Source organism: Manacus vitellinus, unplaced genomic scaffold (assembly GCF_001715985.3).
Source record: "Manacus vitellinus isolate BGI_N305 unplaced genomic scaffold, ASM171598v3 scaffold_42_pilon, whole genome shotgun sequence".
Taxonomy (NCBI): Eukaryota; Metazoa; Chordata; class Aves; order Passeriformes; family Pipridae; genus Manacus; species Manacus vitellinus.
The window spans coordinates 1,881,992-1,902,640 of NW_021940553.1; the positions used below are offsets into that span (position 1 = coordinate 1,881,992).

A 20,649-nucleotide genomic window follows, 5' to 3' on the forward strand; every position below is an offset into this window, starting at 1 on the left:
AGCCAGCTGTGGATTTAGATGCTACAAAACACAAATAAGGGCTAACCTTCCCAACCCTGGGCAGCTGCTGCGAGAGCAGATGCTCGCAGTGAATAAAGACGTTGCATCTCGGTCCGTGCTGTTACACCTTGATGGGCACAGCTCCTCTCCCTCCCCAGCACAGACACTGGCAGCTGCTCGCTGTGCTCAGCAGGACTGTTATCAGATCACAGTGACATGTTTGCTGCTCCAGTTCTGAAACCAAACCAATTGCCATCTCCAGCAACGCTCTTGGAGTCGTCACCCTTCTGAAGGACATCATCAAGATCTCAGTGAGAAAGTGAGATATTCCCCCAGGTGGACCAGCAGGTCATTTTTAACCTGCTTTCTATTTTCTGAATTTCTGAAACCTTCCTGTAACTCGAGGTTTGTGTTGCCTGAACACGGTTCATCCCTTATGCAGCGTTTGCTGGATGCTGGAGGAGCCGGCAATTCCCTTTGGCTACAGGAACCAAATCTCTGTGATCAGCAGCCGCCTGTCTCCAAGGCTTATTTAGTCTAATCACATAGTCAAAACTGGAGACTGGTCTCAGCTTTTCAGGAGGAACAGCTGAATCAAGAGTGGGCAGGAGCAGAGACTGGCACCACTGATAGTGGGAGAGAATAAAAGCACAGGAAGACCTGTGAAATTAACTACGCAGGATGCAAAATTGGGTGTATGACATTGGATTCTCCAGCAGGTAAAAAAAGTATTGAAAAATACCCTCAAATGTGTTGGTATTAGTTTGGAGTATTTTTTTTCTTCCAATTAGTTTGTCCTTCCTTAGTTATTAAACAGGAGACCCACGCAGAAGGAGAAGTTTCTCCACCAGGAGGATGAAGAACCTTTCAATACCTCTGCAGGACTTGCAAGAGATGTCCTACAGGCACTGTGGGATATGGAGGAGAAATCTCTCTTTAACAGGCCTTTTTCAGAAATTCTAGAAAGTGATTTTGGCACCTGATCACTAAACTGGTGCCACAGGACATCACGCATGGTGGTATGCCCAATGTGTAGAGCCTTACCTCACCCATGCCATGGAGCTCAACCACCAGCAGCCTCTGCAAAACAGATGGGCAGGGTATTTTATACCCCAGCAGTGGTTTTTTTGCACATCAAAGTCCAAAGGCATAAGCAGTGAAAGAAGAATTTACTCCGACCCAAAGAAACCAGATACGAGCAGTAAATAAAGACCAAGCCCTGCCAAGTGACTTCTGTGTGGCACAGGTTTATAGTTAGCAATGCAGTTTGTTTTATTAGTTATAAATAAAGTACAAAAAATCCACCAAAAGTGAATCTAAGCATTTACACAATTTCTAATGTCTTTCCATTTCTTCAATGCACTATTGCTTTAATATTAATAATAAATATTTTTCTAGCTTTCTTCTATAAAATAGTCTATGTAGCAAAATGTTGCACAGCACAACAGAACAGCAGTAGGAATACAAAAATGTGGGTGATCCTTTCACCTGCTCGGGCCATTAAAGGAGAGGGGTTTTGTTTGCTCCTTGTTCTACTTATCCCTTTTACAGTGACTTTGGGGGGGACAACAACCAACCCCCCTGTCCCCAAACAGCTCAAAATCACAGCTCCAGGCTACAGGGGAGGAGTGTTAGAGAGCAGCAAGGTAAAAAACACAGACAGGTTTAAAACCTGGGGTAAGGCAAAGTCAACAAAGCAGAGCAGCACCCTGAAGGGACAGAGAGAAAAAAATTAAGGTACAGTGATTTTGTGCCTTTCTAACCCAAACCAGAATTGCATCCAAAGCCTTTTGGGGTGGGGAGGTGTGGCTACTGGTTGAGCACATGCATCAAACCCCACTTCTGTCCATACACGGCTGAGTTTCTGCACTGACCAAGGGTGGTTATGGCTTAAAGCTTAAAATGTTACCCCGTGTCTCACCTTCTTGCAAAGCTGGAACACTTGATATTCAGGAGCCTTTGGGAAAGGGCAGAGCACTGTGAGAGCGGCATGGTTGTGGCAGGATGGGGATGGGGATGCTTGGCCATGTCATTCTGGGGCTGACTCCCTTCTCTGGTGTAGATCTCAGCTCTACAGTGGAGGTTTCTCTCTTTGCAGAAGGGATGAAACCAACTGACCAAGAGAATCAGTTAGGGGCTTCTACCACATTCACAGCTCAGAGCTGGGTTATAGCAAATGCTCATGACAGGCCTTGCAAAGGGATGCCAGATTGACCCTGTGTCCATCCCACCCCCTCCCAGCCAGACATGGCATCACAGAATCCCAGAACAGTTTGGTCTGGAAGGGACCTTAAAGCTCATCTTTTTTCCAACCCCCAGCCATGGGCAGGGACACCTTCCACTAGACCAGGTTGCTCTGATCCCTGGCCAATCCAGGGATGGGCCATCCATAACTTCTCCGGGCAACTTGTGCCAGTGCCTTACCACCCTCTGAGTAGAGAGGTCAACCCCTAAAAAACCTGCAAGGAGTTCCTCACTTTTGTTCCCTCCAAGCCCAGGCTCAGCCTACTGCCTCCTTCACCCCAGCTGGGTGCACACACAGAGGGTGAAAAGAGCCAAACCGAGGACCCACGGGCACCAAAATCTGGACAAAGCCACCACCACACCTGGGCTCCCTTCCTTGGCTTTTGAAGCAACGTGCAGAGTCTGGCACTAAAGGGTGCAGTGCATTGCCACAAGCACAGCCTTGCAGAGGGGGCCTGCTGGGTGTCATTGCAGGGTCACACATACAGCAAAGAGCAGCAGCATCACCAGCGGGCGGGCGGGGACGGGGCAGGGCCGGGAACCAACCAAAAAAAACGTTTTGGCTTTGCAGAGCGTCGTTAACCGCCTTCAATGCACGGGGACGCAAGCGAAAGGATCACCGGAGTTTGATTATGAGTGCAAATAATATTCATATATATGTGCTAAACACAGTCACTATATTGCAGTTTTCCACTATGTCACAGCATACAGAATCAAAGGTTTGCATTTTTATGGAATGTATCCAAGGTAACAGCACCACAGTAATACAGTTTGTAATCACACACCCTGATTTTTTTCTCTTTTTTTTTTTTTTTTTTTTTTTTGACAAGATAAGCATCACCCCCCCACATCCCCTGTTTAATTTTTTTTTTTAAGTACCGATGCATGCAAAGCATTCCATTCCCAGAAACAATGCAAAAATGAGGTAATAGGAGTAATAAAAAAAATTAGTAGTAATTTCTAAATAAATAAATTATAATTAAAAATGCAAAAAAAACAACTATAAAAATAATTAAATAAGAACCCACAATATCTACAAGTTAGTCATAAATTATGATTGTTAAATATAAGGCATTTAAACTCACAAAACCCTGTAAACTATCAATGTTTTGTTTCTAGTGATTTTTTGTTGTTGTTGTTGTTTGTTTCATTTTGTTGTTTTTTTTTTAACTCACCCTATTATCGCAACCTACTCGTACAAATTATTTAAATGCAAAGAAACCTGACACACCAATACAACTCCAGATGCTGTAAATTCGCACACACCTTGGGATCAGTCACTCACACTAGACCATGGGAGTTTGGTGCTTTTCTTCACCAAAGGGTTTGGTTGGTTTTTTTTTTTTTCTTTTTTAGTTTGCTTGATCTTTTTTTTTTTTTTAAAAACTGTGCTTGTTTATTAGGCAAACAGTAACACTTTCTCACAGGCTTTAAGAAAATACGCTGTTCAGGAGCACTCCTCATCCCCTCCCCACCCAGCCAGAGTCCCAGTCACTCTGTTCCTCTCCCAGCTTCACCCCCAGCTCATGCCTGGACAGACCAGACCTCCTTACAGTGTATTTTACCAGCAAAGCCTTGTATAAAATAGTATTATTAGTATTATTTGTAATGATGCTTCAATCTGCTGCTGCTGGAGCCAGTCCCAAGGATGGACCACTCCTTGACCCATGGACATCAGGGCTGGGACCACCACATCCCCCAAGAAGCTGTTGCTTGTGCTGGGTGTCAAATATATCATAAAATCATGGAATAGTTTGGGTTGGAAGAGACCTTAATAGGTCATCCAGTTCCAACTCCCAGACGTGGGCAGGGGCACCTTCCACTAGACCAGGATGCTCAGAGCACTGTCCAACATGACCTTGAATGTTTCCAGCGATGGGGCAGCCACAGCTTCTCTGGGCAGCCTGTGCCAGTTTCTCATCACCCTCATAGCCAAAAATTTTTTCCTTATGTTTTCCCTATAGGCCACCAAGTGTTCCACTCCCCTCCCTCCTACCTACACGGACACATGAAGAGAGAGGCTCCTGCACCTGCATGTCCATGGGGACTTGTTCTTTCTCTCCCCTCTCCCTTTGGGAAAAAAGAAAGTCTCTGTGGTGCCTCTGAGGTTGGTGTTTTCCAATTACAGCTCATGGGAATCTTCCGATTTCTCAGATAGCGGTTTATGATTGATTCTACTTGGAGAGCATCACTTGGCTCCAGCGAAACGGATGCTCAGGGGAGCCAGAAATCATTCCCACCACATCAGAATTTTCAATACATAATGTTCCTGACTAATTCCCCTGCTGCTCCTCCGCAGCTCTTTCACTCCCCTAGTACGAAATTTAAAAAAAAAAAAAAAAAAAAAAAAAAAGAAAGAAAGAGAATGTTTTGGTTGTGAATGTCAGTTTTCCGGAGGGTTTTCCACTCGGTCCCTGTGGTTGGCATGCTGAGGTGTCGTTTTTTTTTTTTTCAGGGGGAGCGTGGATCACAACAGCTCGCTCCTTCGGGTATTGCCTCTTAATTCTGTTTTGAGTGTTAATGTGATTAAGTTGTGTTTTAACAACCACTGATTACTCTGTGTGGATACAGCCTGAAACACGTACACAGGCTCACACGGGTGCAGGTACACATTCTTTGAGGCAGGTCCCAACCCAGCAGCAAACCTCCAAAAAACAGCAACCCCACTTCCAACCTCCCTCCCCCTCCCACGCCCAAGTGCTCATGGTCTCAGCAGTGCCTTGAGAGCATCGAGTTTTCTTCTGTCCTGTTATCAGAGATGCCTTCGCAAGGGAGAAGAGTCAATGTTTTGCACCTCTCGGCACTTCTCTGGTGTTATTATACCCCAAAGCACAGCTGTAGGCACCAACTCCAGTAACCATCATTTTGGAGCTGGTGAAGCCAACCAGTCACGCAGCTCACAGGAGAAAGCATCACAGACAATGGCAATCAAATAGACAGATCTTCCTTGGATTTTGATATGACAAGCTACTTTGTTAAAGATACAGAAAGCAAAGAAACAGCATCTAGTCCAATATTATGCCCCTACAGAAAGTGTCCAGCACCAGCAGACAAGCAGGAACGAAGCTTCTCCCTATTGCTTCGTTCATTTTATCCCCAATTTTTATTTCTTTAAGCTTCTCTAAATTTGCAACACACTGTAAATGCAAGGGAAAGAAGCACACGCGGCTGAGGCAAAGAGCGCAAACCCTTCTGACTGTAAACAGGATTTTGCTTTTTCTCCTCTTCCCCCACCCCAAGGGTAGGAAAGTTTGACCTCTTTATTCCCCCTCTGCAATGTATTAATCAGGCACCAAAATAAGGAATCTATGAAAAAATATTTGGTGCAAAATAGGTAACAGCAACATGTCCACCACAAGATGAGTAGGGCATCAAACACAACATTTCTTAAGCTAACATGCTCCAGCTGCCATCCATAGAAATAGCTAAAGGACCCCTAACATGTTTCTACATATTCGAGAGGTATATATACAATCCCCATGAAGTGCAGGATTGACAGGCCAGGCTACCACAACTAGTTCCTTCATGTTCAACACTAAATCTTCTGCAGCACGGGGTCTCTGAGCTCCGGGAATGCCAGCTCCCTTTCACTGGGCCTGTATCCTGCGTATGTGCAATATCTCCTACTGCTAGATATTGTACCACCACCTCCTCCTCCTCCTCCTCACTAACGTGCCTGCAGACTTCCCCTCTCAATCAAATGGCTCAGAAGGCAAAAATTTTGCTGCAAGGGTCTATGGCCATACGACCTGGTAAGGAAAATGGTGTTTCCAGCCAGCCCTTTCAGCTGTCCGAGCCGAGCTGTGTTTCAATGTCCACCCTGCAGATCGGGCACTTCTTGCTTGTGGCCAGCCACTGGTCCACGCACACTTGGTGGAAGAGATGCATACAAGGCAACCGCCTGCAGAGACAGAAAAAGTACCAGCCTGTTAGGATGGAGGAGGCCCAAGGGACCGAGAAGAAAAGAAAACCACGTGGGAAAGCACTGGAGTGGTGACACCAGTGTTGCCGAGGTCCTGCAGTCTCTCCCAGCCACACCAGCTCACACAGGGAAGTTAGATGGAGATACTGTCCTTCTTGGCCTGTTAGAAACCCTCACACCACCCTGAACTGAGTTGCTCCAGCCATTAATTACCCTGCCTGCTACTTTTTATTCTTTCAGGAATAAGGTTATACTCCAAAGCCTCTTGGTTCTTCATCACTGTGACTCACTGGCAGTTAGGTGGGTCCCCACTGCTCCTGCATGGTGTCTGGTGTGCCCCCAGGGAATGTGGTTGCTTTTTACCTACATCACCTTTGCCATCATCTGCCCTTGTAATACAGAGAGCACAAGAACCCACAGCAAGAGGATCAGAGCTTTTCTTGAGGGTTTAAGGCAATTAAGGGGTGAGAAGCAGGACCAGGTACTTCTCGCCTGCAGTTCCTTCAGCCACGGTAGTTCAGTCCTTTGCATTTCTTGTCCCCACTCTCTGTCACAATCAGAGATCTGACCTAGACAACAGCCTGGAATGTCTGTTATGGATGACTGGGGTTCTGCTGTTGGCTCAGGAAGGTTCCCTGTGACCACGTGGGCAAAGTAATCTTATTCTACAATAAACCAGGTCCATTCTGGACACAAGCCCGAATCTCCTGGACTTCATACTCATACTGCCTTTTATCATACTTTGGTCATCTGTCAAGCTCAGATGTTGATGACTGTAAGCTCCAGATGGCTGCCTGAGACCTGGGACACATCCCTCTTTGGCAGTTTGCCACCTGGCCTATTGGCATAGCCTTGAAGCAGGTGATCCAAATCCAGGAGACACTACAAAAACTTGTGCCTCCTGCTGTTGCAGACCTCCTCCTACTTACAGCCCACACCAATGTCCATCTAAGTAGTTTTTGGTTTCCCAGACCCTGCAACAAACCAAGTGAATTTCTCAGGACAAGAACAGGGGCAATCCCACGAGTGCACAGTGGCATCAATCCAAATAAGCACAACTCAGATGGCATGGAGAGGCAGAAGAGCAGATGGGAGGATCATACCTGACGTCTTCTCCATCTTCTAGCATGGACAGACAGATTGTGCATTTCTCATCAGTGTCTGACTCCTCTCCATCATCTTGCTCAGCTTTGCCTTCTTGTGGTCTTCTCTGCAGCAAGGTTAAAGACATCGTTTGGTTAGGCCTTGACTTTCTAATGGTCTCCCAAGCCTGGACAGTTGTAGGAAGGTAAATAATAAGAGCTTTTTCTATCAGCCAGATCCTCCAGGATGAGGAAGCCAGCCCATCCAAAACATCCAGTGAGATGAGGGTGCCACCACCATGCTGCTGGCTGGCACACCTCCTCCTGGGGCCAGTGGCAGTGAGGCTGATGGTGGTGCCCCAAGGAGCAGCCTCTCCTCTGCTGCCCTAATACTGTCTCCTGCCACTTCCTTGCAGTGGGGATGGCTCCATGGTCTCCTTTGCTGGAAGCTTTTCCTGGAGACCCCAAAATGTGTGGGGCCACCACTGCCAGGAAGGGCAATCACTGTGCCCCATGTCAGCCTGGTCACCAGCCCAGCCCCATGCTGCACCACAGGGCAGTGCTTAGCCTGTCAGCTCTCCCCTTTTCTCTATTCTCCTATTAATACCATTTTTCTGGATCCACTGGAGATGCAGTCAGAGGTAAGTGCAGGAGGAGCTATCTCACTTTCCCCCTGGGCAACGCAACATCCCTACACGTTACCGCCCAGCTGGGGACGACCAGCACACGGAATTACTACCCAAACAAGCATTTTTTCCCCGTTCTCTGCTCAGAACAACCCAAAGATGTGCCACCCATCTCCTTACAGGGAACTCATCAGCTCCAACAGAGGAGACACCCCTTGCGAAGGGAGGGGAGGACAAGGTCCCCCACGCTCAGGTCGGGGCGCACGGGCAGGGCCGCTTGCATGCAGAACAGGGTGGGTTTGCATGCACCAAGCCCCCTTAGAGGTGTGCACTTTCTTACCAGGTGCGGACAGGGGGGAAATTGCACCCGCTGGGTGGGAGAAGGTTGAGACCCCTTTGAAAATTTGGCCCGCAGCTTCCTAGCCTAGAAGTGAGAAACAGCCAGCTGAGCTACGCCACCGCTTCGGCCCGGGAGCCCCCGCAAGACACCAAAGCACCACCTCTGGATTTTGCGTTCCTCCCCTGCTTTGGGGAATGTTTTGAGTGATGGTTCCGGCTCGCCAACCCTGAGGATTGTGACCCACCAAAGTCCTTCCTCCTGTCTGCTCCGTGCCCACAGCCCTGGGAGCTGGGAGGGGCTGGCAGCCGTGCCGTGGTTTCGGGGCACTCACCTTCTTGTACTTGTGGGGGAAGGTGAATCTCTCGATGGTGTTCTGGACGGCGCCCCGGTTCACACTGCCCAGCCTGTCCTCCAGCTGCAGCAGCTCCTGTGGCACAGGAACATCAGGAAATGCCATCCTCATTGCTCCCGAGGTACGAGGTCCCACCACACAATCCTACCCGCTGGTGACCAAGGCTCCCTCCTGTCCTTTCCTCAATGGAAAGTCCATCAAACCCAAATCAGTCACGATTTCATGATGGATCTGAGCCCTGGCACTTTGTGTTAATAACTAAGGGCTTAAGGCACAGAGCTGGATATCCAGTGTTTCACAAATTAGGGTGCAATTTGAGATCCATCTGACAAGCTAGGGAAACAAAACCCTATAGAACTGGAGCACTTTGTTTACAGACATGAAAGGAGCCAGAGTCAACTCAAGCCAGACCCAGGCGCTCTGGAGTAAACCATCTTTTACCAAACCCACTCAATCCCTTTGCCTCCCAGCTATTACTAAAATTGCTGAATGACTCAATGCAATTTCCATGCCACAAAACAGCCTTACAAGTTTATACCAGAGCTTGCATAGATTCCCAGCTCTTCAGAAATTAATAATTCCAAGTCCCCAAGATATACGTACTTCATAGCTCTCCCGCACAGCAGATGTGTGCCTGCTTGGGTTCAGTCCCTGAAGAGCAAGCAACTGAAGTTGAGGGTAAGGATAATTTCTGATTTCATGAACAACCTGCAAGAAGTGAGGGAGAGAGATAAAGCTACCTGTACTTACCCACAGAAAACCTCGTGTACCCTGATGTAAATCTAGTGCTTTAAAAATACAAATTGAAAGAGCAGATTGACACCTTCACTGACAGAAGCCTTTTAATAACCAAAAAATGAGGTTTTATTAAATAGATCTCCTATGAATTACCTAAGAACACACATTTCTTCTGGATAAACTATCTGTTATAATAGTTCCTGTAGCATCCATAATGTTGCAGTTCCAAACTCCCAACATGGATTAGCTTTAAAAGAAACCTTATTTTATTTAAATGGATGGATTTCTCTTCATCCAAGCTTTGATTTTTTTCTTTTAAGACTTACTGTAGTACACAGGTGAGAGGGTCTGACTACAGTGCATCAGGAAAAACACCCTCGTGGGATTCCTGAGGATGCTTTAAGGACTAGCAGTGCTTGGCATGGCTCAGCTCCAAATACAGCACCCTGCTAGGAGAGTGGGTAGCAAATTACCCCAGTCAGCCCATCTTCTCATCAAACCCACCCCTGCCTGTGCAGGTGGCCATGCAAAACCTTTACAGGTGGCATCAGAGCTGGTGTAGAGAGCAACAACAGGATGAGGAATGGTCCTCAAGGCTGAGCCCAGGGAAAGGAGTCACCCACTGCTCATTCTTCTACATAAAAAAAAGTCCTGGGAGCCCACAATTTGTGCCAGTATTAATAATATTATTAGTAATAACTGATGAGTCTCTCACATCCTGCCCAGGTTTTGCAGACCAGCTTGTGAACCCTGGTGCTGCACACGATGGACCGAATCCTTCCAGAACATCTGAGCTTTTCTTTTCTTTCTCTAATCCAGCGCAGTGATGCAACATTATCCTTTCAGACACTCCCTCCCACGGCCGGAGATAAGTGGGATTCGCAGAAGACAGGTGATAGAAAGATAGCAGCCTTTATTTTGACTGCCTTCTGGCAGACAATGCATAAAACATTTCTCAGTGAGAGCGGTTCACTTACCATCTGCGTTGAGGATGTGCTTCTGGGGAAATGGTGCATCCGAGGTGTGGCTAAGTAATGCTGATATGGCTGAGGGACGGGACGGACCTGGAACTGGGCGTGAGTCAGTCCCGCATCGACGCTGAGGTCCCTGTGGGCATGAGGATGGAAACATGGCTTTGGATACCATGGATTTGTTCATGGACTACAGACCATGCTCACAGAGCAACCTCCCCAGTGGGCTCTGGGCTGCTGTGGGGTTCCTCAGCCTGGGGAGATGCTCCTGGAAGGGAGTTTTCTCTAATTTGAGCAATCACCCACCAGGCCAGCACGAAGGAGTGAGGGGTTGGTTTTATGCCAGTCAGCGTTTGTGTTGGTTGGGGTCAGGGGCTGAGCAGGTGCAGCCCTGCTAATTTCAGAGAAAGAGAATTTTGATGGCTCAAAATGGTGCCCAGGCTCAGTAACTCAACCTGGTCAGACCAGGTCCTGTCTGTGCTGCCACTAGTACGATATGCTTTGAATATTTTGCAGGAATATAGGCAATTAGTCAAGGAAGCTAGTTAGGAGCTAGCTAGGTGCTGCCTGGGAGCTTTTTGATGTGCCTGTGCTCTCCTTGGAAGTCTCCCAGTCCAGACTGTGGTAGGACTTGGGGAGTCAAAAGAGACTTGCACCTCAACTGAACCCAGACTCAGGGTGGTGAAGGTGTGAGGTGTGAGGGTGGTGAGGCCCTGGCAGAGGTTGCCCAGAGAAGCTGTGGCTGCCCCATCCCTGGAAGTGTTCAAAGTTAAAATAGGGCTTGGAGCAACCTGGTCTAGTAAAAGGCATCCCTGCCCAGGACCTAGGGGTGGAACTAGGTGATCTTTGAAGTCCCTTCCAACTTAAACCATTCTGTGATTCTACAATTCTGTGAACTCCAGAACTGCAATTTGTGCATAAAACATAAAGGTTTTAAGAAATGTCTGGATGGGACTGCTGTAGGGAAGTGTGTCACACAACTAGCAGGCCAACAGCAATGGAGTAGGACACCCCTGATGGCCCCACTAGCCCGCACACAGCCTGGCCCAGGCGAGCAGAGGTGGAACTCAGCTTGGTGAATCTGGACACTTTTATCCAGAAGAATAACCCAGCTCAATCCCCGGACCCGGCATGACCAAGATCCCATCCAGCTTCACAGCTCTGCCCAATCCATCACAGAGGCATAAACTGCAGCCCCATTGCCACACCGTGTGGAGGGGATAGGAGGAGACCTAATGCAGCATCTCCATCTCTAATCCAGTTAGCTGATCCCTGTTCTCTCCAGCCAAAGAGTCTCTCAGCAAACGAGTGCTTTGAACATCATTCACTTTATCATAATTACAAAATCCAGAGCTCTAATAACCATTGTCTTCACATTTGCCAAAGCAAAGCTAATTAGAGCACAGGGGTGGCTTCCCGTCTCAGCCTCGAACTTCTCCTCCCCTGCGTGGAGGGACGGCGGCAGCGCGTACCACAGCTTGTTAGGAGCAACCCAGATGTGTCCTCCAGCAGCTGTGAAACTGCTTCCACCCAGCAGAAGGCAGAGGACGTGAAGGGACAGTGAATGTAGAAATCCTTCATCCAGAACAGCCTGTGCACCAGGCAGGAGCACCAGGGCTCTCGAATCCCCTAGTAAGGCACCCTGCACCAAGTTGGACTGATGGCCCTTGTGGGTCCCTTCCAGCTCAGAACATTCTGTGGTTCTGTGATTCTAATTTGAGGCCAGGAGAGGGACTATCTTTACTGGCCCTGTGCTAGAGAGACAAAACCTGGCAGGGGATAAAACACAGCAGGCAACTGGCAGAACACAACCAGGATGAGAATTCACAGCACTGGGCAGTTTCCAGCTCCCGTGTCACAATTTTGGATATTTATCCAATTGTTTAAGACTGTTCCCAGGTGGATGGAAAGCTCAACTGGAAATCAGGAGGCTTTGGTTCCATTCCCAGCCCTGTCACTTTCCTGATGCATGACCTTGACCACTTCCTCTTTGCCATCCTGTATTCCCTGTCTGCAGAAGAGATGTGGTATTCCATGGAGTGCTTTGAGATCAAGCACTGAAGAGATCTCTCAAAGGTGAATGGCCATTATTAGCTTGTACAAGTAGTTGCAACAATAGTACTGCTGAACTGTTTGTGAACCTAGAGACTTAAAATCAGATGTTGAGGTTCCTGAAGTGATGGTGTGGGTCTACAGATGGGTCCAAAGCAGACCACTGCATGGTACTGTGTTTTCCCAGGGTTTGAGGGTGACTAAGCAGAGTGCACCAGCTGAAGAAAATCAGAAATAACTATTGCTTCCTAGCCTGTGCTACAGGGATGACTGTACAGCATCTTGATGCTCAGATGAGAGGTTCAAGATGTGATGCTTATGGTACATGGGCTGCCAACAACCAAAAGTGGCAGATAAGGCTCCAGATAACAGCCTGGATGGTCATCACTATGTGCGTGTGCAGGAGATGATTTATGGAACCAAATGGGAGTTTATTTATTCTTCACCAGAAGATTTTAATTGAGGTTGGGCTCTCTGGGATGACTGATCCCTTTCAGATCCTCCTTCCATCCCCGCTTCCCGTGGCAGTGCCCACCACCTACTGCTTCTGAGAAAATGCTGCTGCTGCCCATCCAGGGGTAACACACTAGAGGGAAGTTTTTATATATCTGTAACTGGGCAAAAACTGTACGTGTGCCCAGAGGGAAAATGAGTCACCCAAACATATACACACAGTGTATGATTTCTGTCGTCCCCACTCCTTAGGTTTTATAAGGTTATGGAGCAACACAGCGGGGAAAAGGAGGGAGGAGGAGGGAACATAAAGTGATGCTTTATCAGATCCTTCTAATTATTATAATTAAACGCTCTGCGCTGAAATAGAAGCAGAAAGAATGTCTCTATCCAGATGGTACATGAGCTGCTTTGCAAACCGATCAGAACCATGTCATCCTGGCCACATTCAGCCCACGGGGATGCCAGTAATGGGAACACCTAAGAAGAAAATGGCAGAAGGACTTGGCCATATTTTTGGCTGTCTATTATTGCACTGAAGGGGAAAAAACCCCCACCCGGTGTTAAAGTAGGACTATTCATTTGTGGAGTGAAGCATTCAAATGTTAGGAAATGCCATCATTAAGATTTCCTATCCCATTTTATTTTGGTCCCCTTGTAGGTATACTTTGCGATTGTCTCTAATTACAAGCTCACATGTTATTTTTTCCATTCAGTGCACAGAATGGACTTTGCTTAGCTTACAGAAGTATGTTTTTATTTCCTTATTCTATCAAGTAGGGCACCATACCTTATTAAATGTTCAAGAGCTCAAAACCTGCTCTGAAAATGAAGTGATCAATTCCCTGCAAAGCTTTTCCAGGGTATTAAACACTACAGTGGGAGAATGATTAACAAATCTTGATTCATGCTACCCTGCATGGCAGAGCAGCATGGTGGTCACTAATTGAGACCACAGAAGAAGTTATGGCCACTGTTTTTTGGGTGCCTGAAGGACAGCAGAAGGTCTAGTTCAGGCAGAAACAGTGGTCTAAAGGAAAAAGATCCTGTCTGTGTCCTGCAGCAGGAAGAGCCACTGGGGAAGATTAATGCTTGGCTGCACTCTACATCTGTAGGTGAAGAGTTATGGGCAATAACAGTGGAGCATGTTCAGAGAAGGGAATGGAGCTGGGGAAGGGTCTGGAGCAGCAGGAACAGCTGAGGGAGCTGAGGGGGCTCAGCCTGGAGAAAAGGAGGGTTGGGGGGATCTTCTCACTCTCTTGCAACTCCCTGACAGGAGGGTGGAGCCAGGTGGGTGTCAGGCTGTGCTCCCAGGGAACAAGGGACAGAACAAGAAGAAATGTTCTCAAGTTGTGCCAGGTAGTGTTTGGATTGGATATCAGGAGCAATTCCTTCACCCAAAGAGCCATCAAGTTCTGCCACAAGCTGCCCAGGGTAGTGACGGAGTTCCCATCCCTGTAGGGATTTAGAAGCCATGTAGATGTGGCACTTGGGGACATGGGTTACTGCTCAGCTTGGCAGTGCTGGGGAATTGTTGGATTCGATGATCTTAGAGGGTTTTTCCATCCCAAATGATTCTATAATTCTATATATATGCCTGGAGGCTTTAACACACACTTATGGCCCTCTCAGAGGCTAGTTCTCCCACTGCACATTCCCCACACTGTAACTGTTGAGCTGCCTCATTGGCTTCCATGAAAGCATTGATCCCTGATGCACTCCCCAACCCTTGCAGCCTTCCTGGGACTTTTTAAAGACATCACTCAATGCACTAGTGAAATGTGGATCACTTACCAGTCCGTGCCTTCTGCTAAATACCTGGGCTGGGGCCCCATGGGTTGTGGAGTCTGCAGTTGGTGGCTGAAGTCGAAGCTGGGGTGTAGGCGGTGAGGCTGGACAGACATGCGCTCTTGAGCCCGCCTGCAACAGAGAGAGCAGCGACACAGTCAGGCACGGGTGGCACTGGGATCTACAGCTCCTGCTCCAGCCTCCTGTCAATAATCCATGGTAAAACAGCAATGTGAATACGTGTCCAAGAGAAAACAGCCCAGGCAGGTGTCAGGGATGGCGGGAAGAGGAACCCAGGGCTACGTCATTCCCTCATCGTCGCCACGGACATTGACTCTCATGCCCTTTGACAACTACATGTGCTCAATTTACAGGGGATGCTATTTGGTGGCAAAAGGAGAGAAAAAGAGGAAATCAAACAACACCTTCCTGAGGAGCTTTGTGCTGTTTGCACTATTTTTTTTTTCTCCACAGTCAGCCCCATAAACAACACACAAGATAAAATGTGTCCCTGCTTCAGCCGTGATCCATCATCATAAAGAAGCTGCAGGTTGTCTCGTCTCCCCATGCAGTCCATAAACTCCTGGGGAACCTCATTCATAACTGGATTACTCAGGAGTGACTGAAAGCAGAATTTACTCTTGCTGGCCTTTGCCAACATTCCTCTGGCTGATGGACAGGCCAGGCTGGGATCCAGCTCCTTCTCCCTCAGCTCTGCTGCCATTGCAGGCAGGGAAAAGAAAGTGGTAGAAAATACAACAGTTTTCCTAGGGATTTGAGTCTTGTGGTTATTGTCTAGTTGAACCACTCAGGGAAAGAGGATGTGCTGCTTGATCAGTGTCCACATTTGGCAATAGACAAGGTGTATGCACAAGCAGGATTTGCATTACAGACAGACTCATCACCTTCACTCCCTGCTGAGTCCCCACTTACCAGAGGAGCCACAAAGCAAATCTTCAGAAAAACACCAGAGCAAATGGAACAGGGAACTGCTAGGTAAATAATTTTTAATGCTGTCACAGCTCAGAGACCTCACTTCAAAGGCATGACCCACATTCCCATTATTGGGACCTCCTGCCCCACACCTGTAAGGGTTCTGAAACCCTCCTCCCCTGCTGCTGTGCTTTCAGAGACAAGCTCTGAGCCTGGCCAAGAGGTTCTTGCCTTTTTTCACAGCCCACTTACAAATATAAAACTGACAGCGTTTACCAAAGCAGAATCTGCATGGAATTGTGTTCTGTGCTTTTATTTGAATTCAGCTTATGACTAAGAGATAAACACGTGTATCGTCAGTACCTCAGCCTTGAACATGCTCACCACCCAATTATTATCTAATCATTAAAACCACCTAAAATCCAGCTTATGCAAAACAAAACAAAGATGAGAAGAACACACAATTTTAAAACAGAAAGGGTATGGAAAGAAAGGGTTTTCATCTGTAGCATTCTTTCCAAATGAAGCATTATTGCAAGGATTCATCCTCTGATTCTTGATCCATGGATGCAACCCACAAATAGCTTCCATATGTTTACAAAACAAGGACTACTCTCTCAAAAAACACAATCAAGGCAAGGCCAGGCATCCATTTCCACCTCTGCTGAGTTACAGTAGGTCTCTCTGCATTTGTCAACCCAGTCTGAATTTAAGATGCTTTCAGTGACAGAATGTGCTGCAGGTCAGTGGCACCATTCCCTCATAGAGATGGAAAGCCTACCTAGACCTAGGAGGGCGAGATCTTCATGTGTAAAAATGAGACAGGTAGATACAATCTCTTGTGCTGCTTTGAAACAGCAGCTGCAAGGGTGTAGCTCACCCTCACAGTCCGTCCCTCTCTCTGCCACACAGGACAGGTTCACCACAACGCCATCATGATTCTCCTAAGAGTGACAATAACAGGTGACCTTGGGACACACTAGATGAGCACTGTATGGATCCCCATGGGAAAGGTACACAGTAGATGAGCACATTAAAGAGCCCCCGAGGCAAAGGTGTCCGTTCAGGTGCAGCTTGCCCTGCAGCCTCCCTTCTGGTGGATGAATTTTCAGGGTGCACAGACGAACTCATGAAGAAAACGCAACGCCACCAGCACTGCTGGGCTTCTGCAGGTGAAAAGAGGTTGATGTAGCTCCTCAACATCCCTCAGGAAGAGCAGGACCCCCTTACCTGGGATGGGGCATGAGCCGGCGGTGCTGTGCCTCGAGGAGCTGCTGCTGGAGGAGGTATTGCTGGTGTAGCGCCTGAGGTAGGAAGGAGGGTCCAGCGACGTCCTGGAAGGGCAGGGGTGGCACTGGGGCCAGGGGCTGGTGCAGGGGGCCACTGTGCTGGTGTGCAGGGGCCATGTGAGGGGTCAGCCCCGGCTGGGGCTGCACTGCGTGAGGCAGGGTGAAGTCGGCGGAGAGCTGAGGCTGGGGACCCAGGTGGAAATGCCGGCAGGAGGTAGCATGGGGATGCTGAGACCTTTGAAAGGGAGCACCTAGAAGAGAAGAGAACACAACCCGGTCTAGTGGAAGGTGTCCCTACCCACGGCAGGGGGGTTGGATCAGATGACCTTTAAAGGTCCTTTCCCACCCAAACCAGTCTACGTTTCTGTGACACAGCCTCATCATTTTAGAAAAGGGAAAAACCATTTTCTAAAATATGGAATTTTCAAAGCTTTCCCTGAACTGCAGGCTTTCCATGCAAGTCAAGGTATTTCTTTGCCTCTCTAAAAGTGTCTCATAGGCAAGGAAATAATCTCTGCTCCAAGAAGCTCTCTCTCCCTGACTGCAGGACACGAGTGAGACACCTCCCACCTCTGAGAGGGGGGGATGAAGGCTATGTTTGTTTACTGAGACCCTTCAATAGCCCGTCCTCGTGAGCTGCTTGCAGGGAGAGAGCAGCTGCTGGAAACATAACACAGACAGCTATGAGACCAGCCATGAAGCTGATGGGAGTGAGGAAGAAATGAGGTGTGAAAGATATCTGTAGTGGAGGCGTTTTGTGAAACATCTGGCACTGGCTTGCACCTTGCTCAAGATCCTCGCTTGGACGAGCCCTTGTTCCAATCCAGCATGTTAATTCCTACATTCCTGGAGCATCTACAGGCACCCTGCAAAACTTTTCACTCTTAAGCTAGGGAAAGAGTAAATGCAGAGGTGAAGGATGAGGCTCAAGTAAGGCTATTAGAAATGCTTTTTTGCTGAGGATCATTCACAGGATAAGACTCCTACCCTTTGCATGGCATTTTGAACACCCCATCTTCCTAGAAAACTCCCCTTCTTTTTTAAACCTTCAGGAATGGCCCAAAATATCCAGGAACAACAGCACCAAGAGACACTGAGTGTCATCCCAAGACACAGGCATGCACGTCATGCCTTCTTCACCCAGACCCCTTCTACTCCCGCCTCCCTGGCAGGCAGGGCCAGTCCATCACAACAGCCTAGGGAGCCCCGAGTGCTTTCTGCTCACTCCCATATGGAAACACGAGAGACACACAGCAAGCCAGATGCCAGCAAGAGAAACAACGGGAGAGGACTTAACAGAAACGGATGGTTTGCAAAACTGTGCATAATTACACACAGCATCTCTTAAATACAAACTAATCCTCCAGAGTGCCCCTCTGAGAGAGGCAGCGGGGAACAAATTCCTGTGCCACCCACAGTGGAACTTCTTAAGGTGATATTTCCCCCGCTGTCAGATAACAGCATGATTTGACCACGCTACTAATTAAAACCAGAGGTGGCGGGATCAGACCCACCGTTCCTCAATGATGGAGCTGCAAACCCAGACCCAAGAGCCGTCTGTATATTCCATTCTGCTGCAGGTTATATTTGTTGCTGATGGCATGTCCCAAATTCACCACAAACAGGTAAAGGCTGAGTAACAGAATGGGGATCCTGTGCTGCCCTGGCCAATTGCTAGAGGGAATCATGGGGAGACGCCTCCTGATTGCTGTTTGCTTGGTACTTGCCAAGCAACTCGTGGTGAATTGCTCAACCTCTAATGGCCACATGTCCTCCCAGTGGCAAACTGCTGCAGCAGGTCACAGGTGAGCCATTTGACACCTCCAGGCCTTCACAGGGCCTGAAGACAAGGTGCAAGAGCAGGTAAAACTGTTAATCCCTCCACACACCCCAACACACCAACCTGTGTCACCAGGCAGCAGTTCACTTGTATTTCAGACAAAAATGTCTTAGGGTGACATGAGGCAGTGAAGCTTAGTGATACTCCCCCACATTCCCTGGGACTCATTTTGTAGCATTTTGTGAGTAAAGCAGAAAAAGCCTGTCTCTTGTCTTCTGCCACTCTGTAAACTGTTGATGCCTAATGCAACCTTAGCCAAGGATTTTCCAGCCTTCTACTGGATCTTGGGAGCCCTTAGTCTGATTTAGTTAAAGGTCTGCAGGATCTTTGATGCCAGAGCCGTGGTGACCCACAGAGCACAGGGTGGGCAGATTATCTGGTCATGCTTTTGACCTGAATTTTTCCTCCCATACCAAGACAGTCCTTGGGAGGAACTCAGTCGTACGCTTCCCGAAGGTCCAGAACATGCAAACTTTATCTCTGGTATGTGTGTAGGAAGATATGCACAGCCAACATGACTGAGAGCAAAAGCCTGATCCATTTTGTTTTTGTACAGAGTGTTAATTTGCCTCGGTTTTAGGCACTAATTAATTAAATCAAGCATTTTTCAGTCTTTTTTGCTTGTACCTACTGGTTCAGTGATGCATTCCTCTCCACAGGAAAAACACTATGAAGATGTGACCGGGACCATATGATTAAATAAAACCCATCAATTTGTCTTAGCATAATACAATACCCTGTGTAGTAATTGTGCATTCCCTACAACTAATCCAATTGCTGATGAGGATTTTGACAGCAAAGCAAAGACTTTGGGGAATACTTCAGCAATTCTATGCTTATTAGCAGCCATCAAATCATACAGCTGGCATAACCAAACCAGCTTGCACAACGGAGAACCAGTCCTCAACAAGCATAGTGCTGGTGGACCCCAGAAAGCCCTGGCAAAAAAAGTAACAGTGCAAAACTGAACATTATATTTCAAAGTCATTTATTTTTGAGTTTACCTTCTTCTAATCCTTGCATCTAGCTGCAAAGGGCCTTGGTGGAGGCTGCTTTCCACAGCTTCTCCCATCACGCCCTAAAGCCAAGGTCAGCATCAGGGATCAGTGAATGGGGAATGGCAACTTTGGTAATTCCTGCCACTGTTGGAATATGAGTGCACATCAGTGGCTGCCCCAGCTGGCCTAATTCACCTCTGACACTGATGGATGCTGAGGACCTGCCGTTGAGCTGGGTCTGCTGTATTCCCCATATCTTCCAGCTCTGCAATGCCACGGCCTCACAGAATCATCTAGAATTACGGTATAGAATAGTGGAATCATTTAGGTTTGAAAAGCCCTCTAAGATCCTCGAGTCCAACTATTAACTCAGCACTGCCAACCCCACCATTAACCCATGTCCCCAGCCCGCACCGTGAAGACAATCTCCTGCGAGCCCGCGGGGAAGGTTGTTTAACCACCATTTACGAAGCACCCAAAACACTTAGCTGGGAGCTGGCAATCACAGGCTGCAGCCTCAAACTGAGGAGGTACAAATTAGTTTTTAGAAAGCCAACAGATGATGCAGGCACGTGGATGGCTGAACCTGTTCTGCTGCTCGCCGCCGCGCTGCCGTTCCCACCCTTCACTCACAGAGGCTTCTGACACGGTGGAAACCAGCAGGGAAGCCCAACACATCCTCCTCACCGCCATGCTCTCACTTATACGGCTGTTTCCTTCTTTTCCCCCTCCCCCTCGGTTCTACAGTTATGTTTATTGTTTCCATACATTATCTGAAGCAGCACGGATGTATTTCCATTAACAGAAGTGCTCTCGTTTCCTTCGCGCCCCCGGGCCGACGCTGCAAACGATAAGTTCATATATTTTTGCAGGTTGGTAAGTGACACCGAGTCACAGAAGAGTACTGGTCTGATCCTGGGTTTTTCTGCCCCTGGGGATTCACCTTTAGCATCAGGCAAGGCTTGACTATACCTAGGCACATGCAAATTTATCCATCCAGCAGTATTTCACCCAGAACGGC

The 20,649-nt window shown here is 47.9% G+C and overlaps 1 protein-coding gene across 1 annotated transcript; it reads right to left on the reverse strand.

The window, feature by feature from the left end:
* Window positions 1-4,956: 4,956 nt before the first annotated feature.
* On the reverse strand, window positions 4,957-20,321 carry RNF165 (ring finger protein 165). Its single transcript, XM_008928627.3, has 9 exons — window positions 20,316-20,321; window positions 19,508-19,568; window positions 16,732-17,041; window positions 14,575-14,700; window positions 10,282-10,411; window positions 9,170-9,274; window positions 8,546-8,641; window positions 7,270-7,376; window positions 4,957-6,145 (listed from the first exon to the last, which is right to left on the reverse strand). The coding sequence occupies exons 1-9, from the start codon at window positions 20,319-20,321 to the stop codon at window positions 6,028-6,030; spliced, it is 1,059 nt and encodes a 352-aa protein (XP_008926875.2). The 3' UTR covers window positions 4,957-6,027.
* Window positions 20,322-20,649: the final 328 nt, after the last annotated feature.

Coding starts and splice junctions, on each gene's coding strand:
- RNF165 (XM_008928627.3), bottom strand. Junction 17,042..19,507: donor GTTCTCCGTTGTGCAAGCTG/GTTTGGTTATGC, acceptor CTTCTCTTCTAG/GTGCTCCCTTTCAAAGGTCT. Junction 14,701..16,731: donor CGGCTCATGCCCCATCCCAG/GTAAGGGGGTCC, acceptor TCTCTGTTGCAG/GCGGGCTCAAGAGCGCATGT.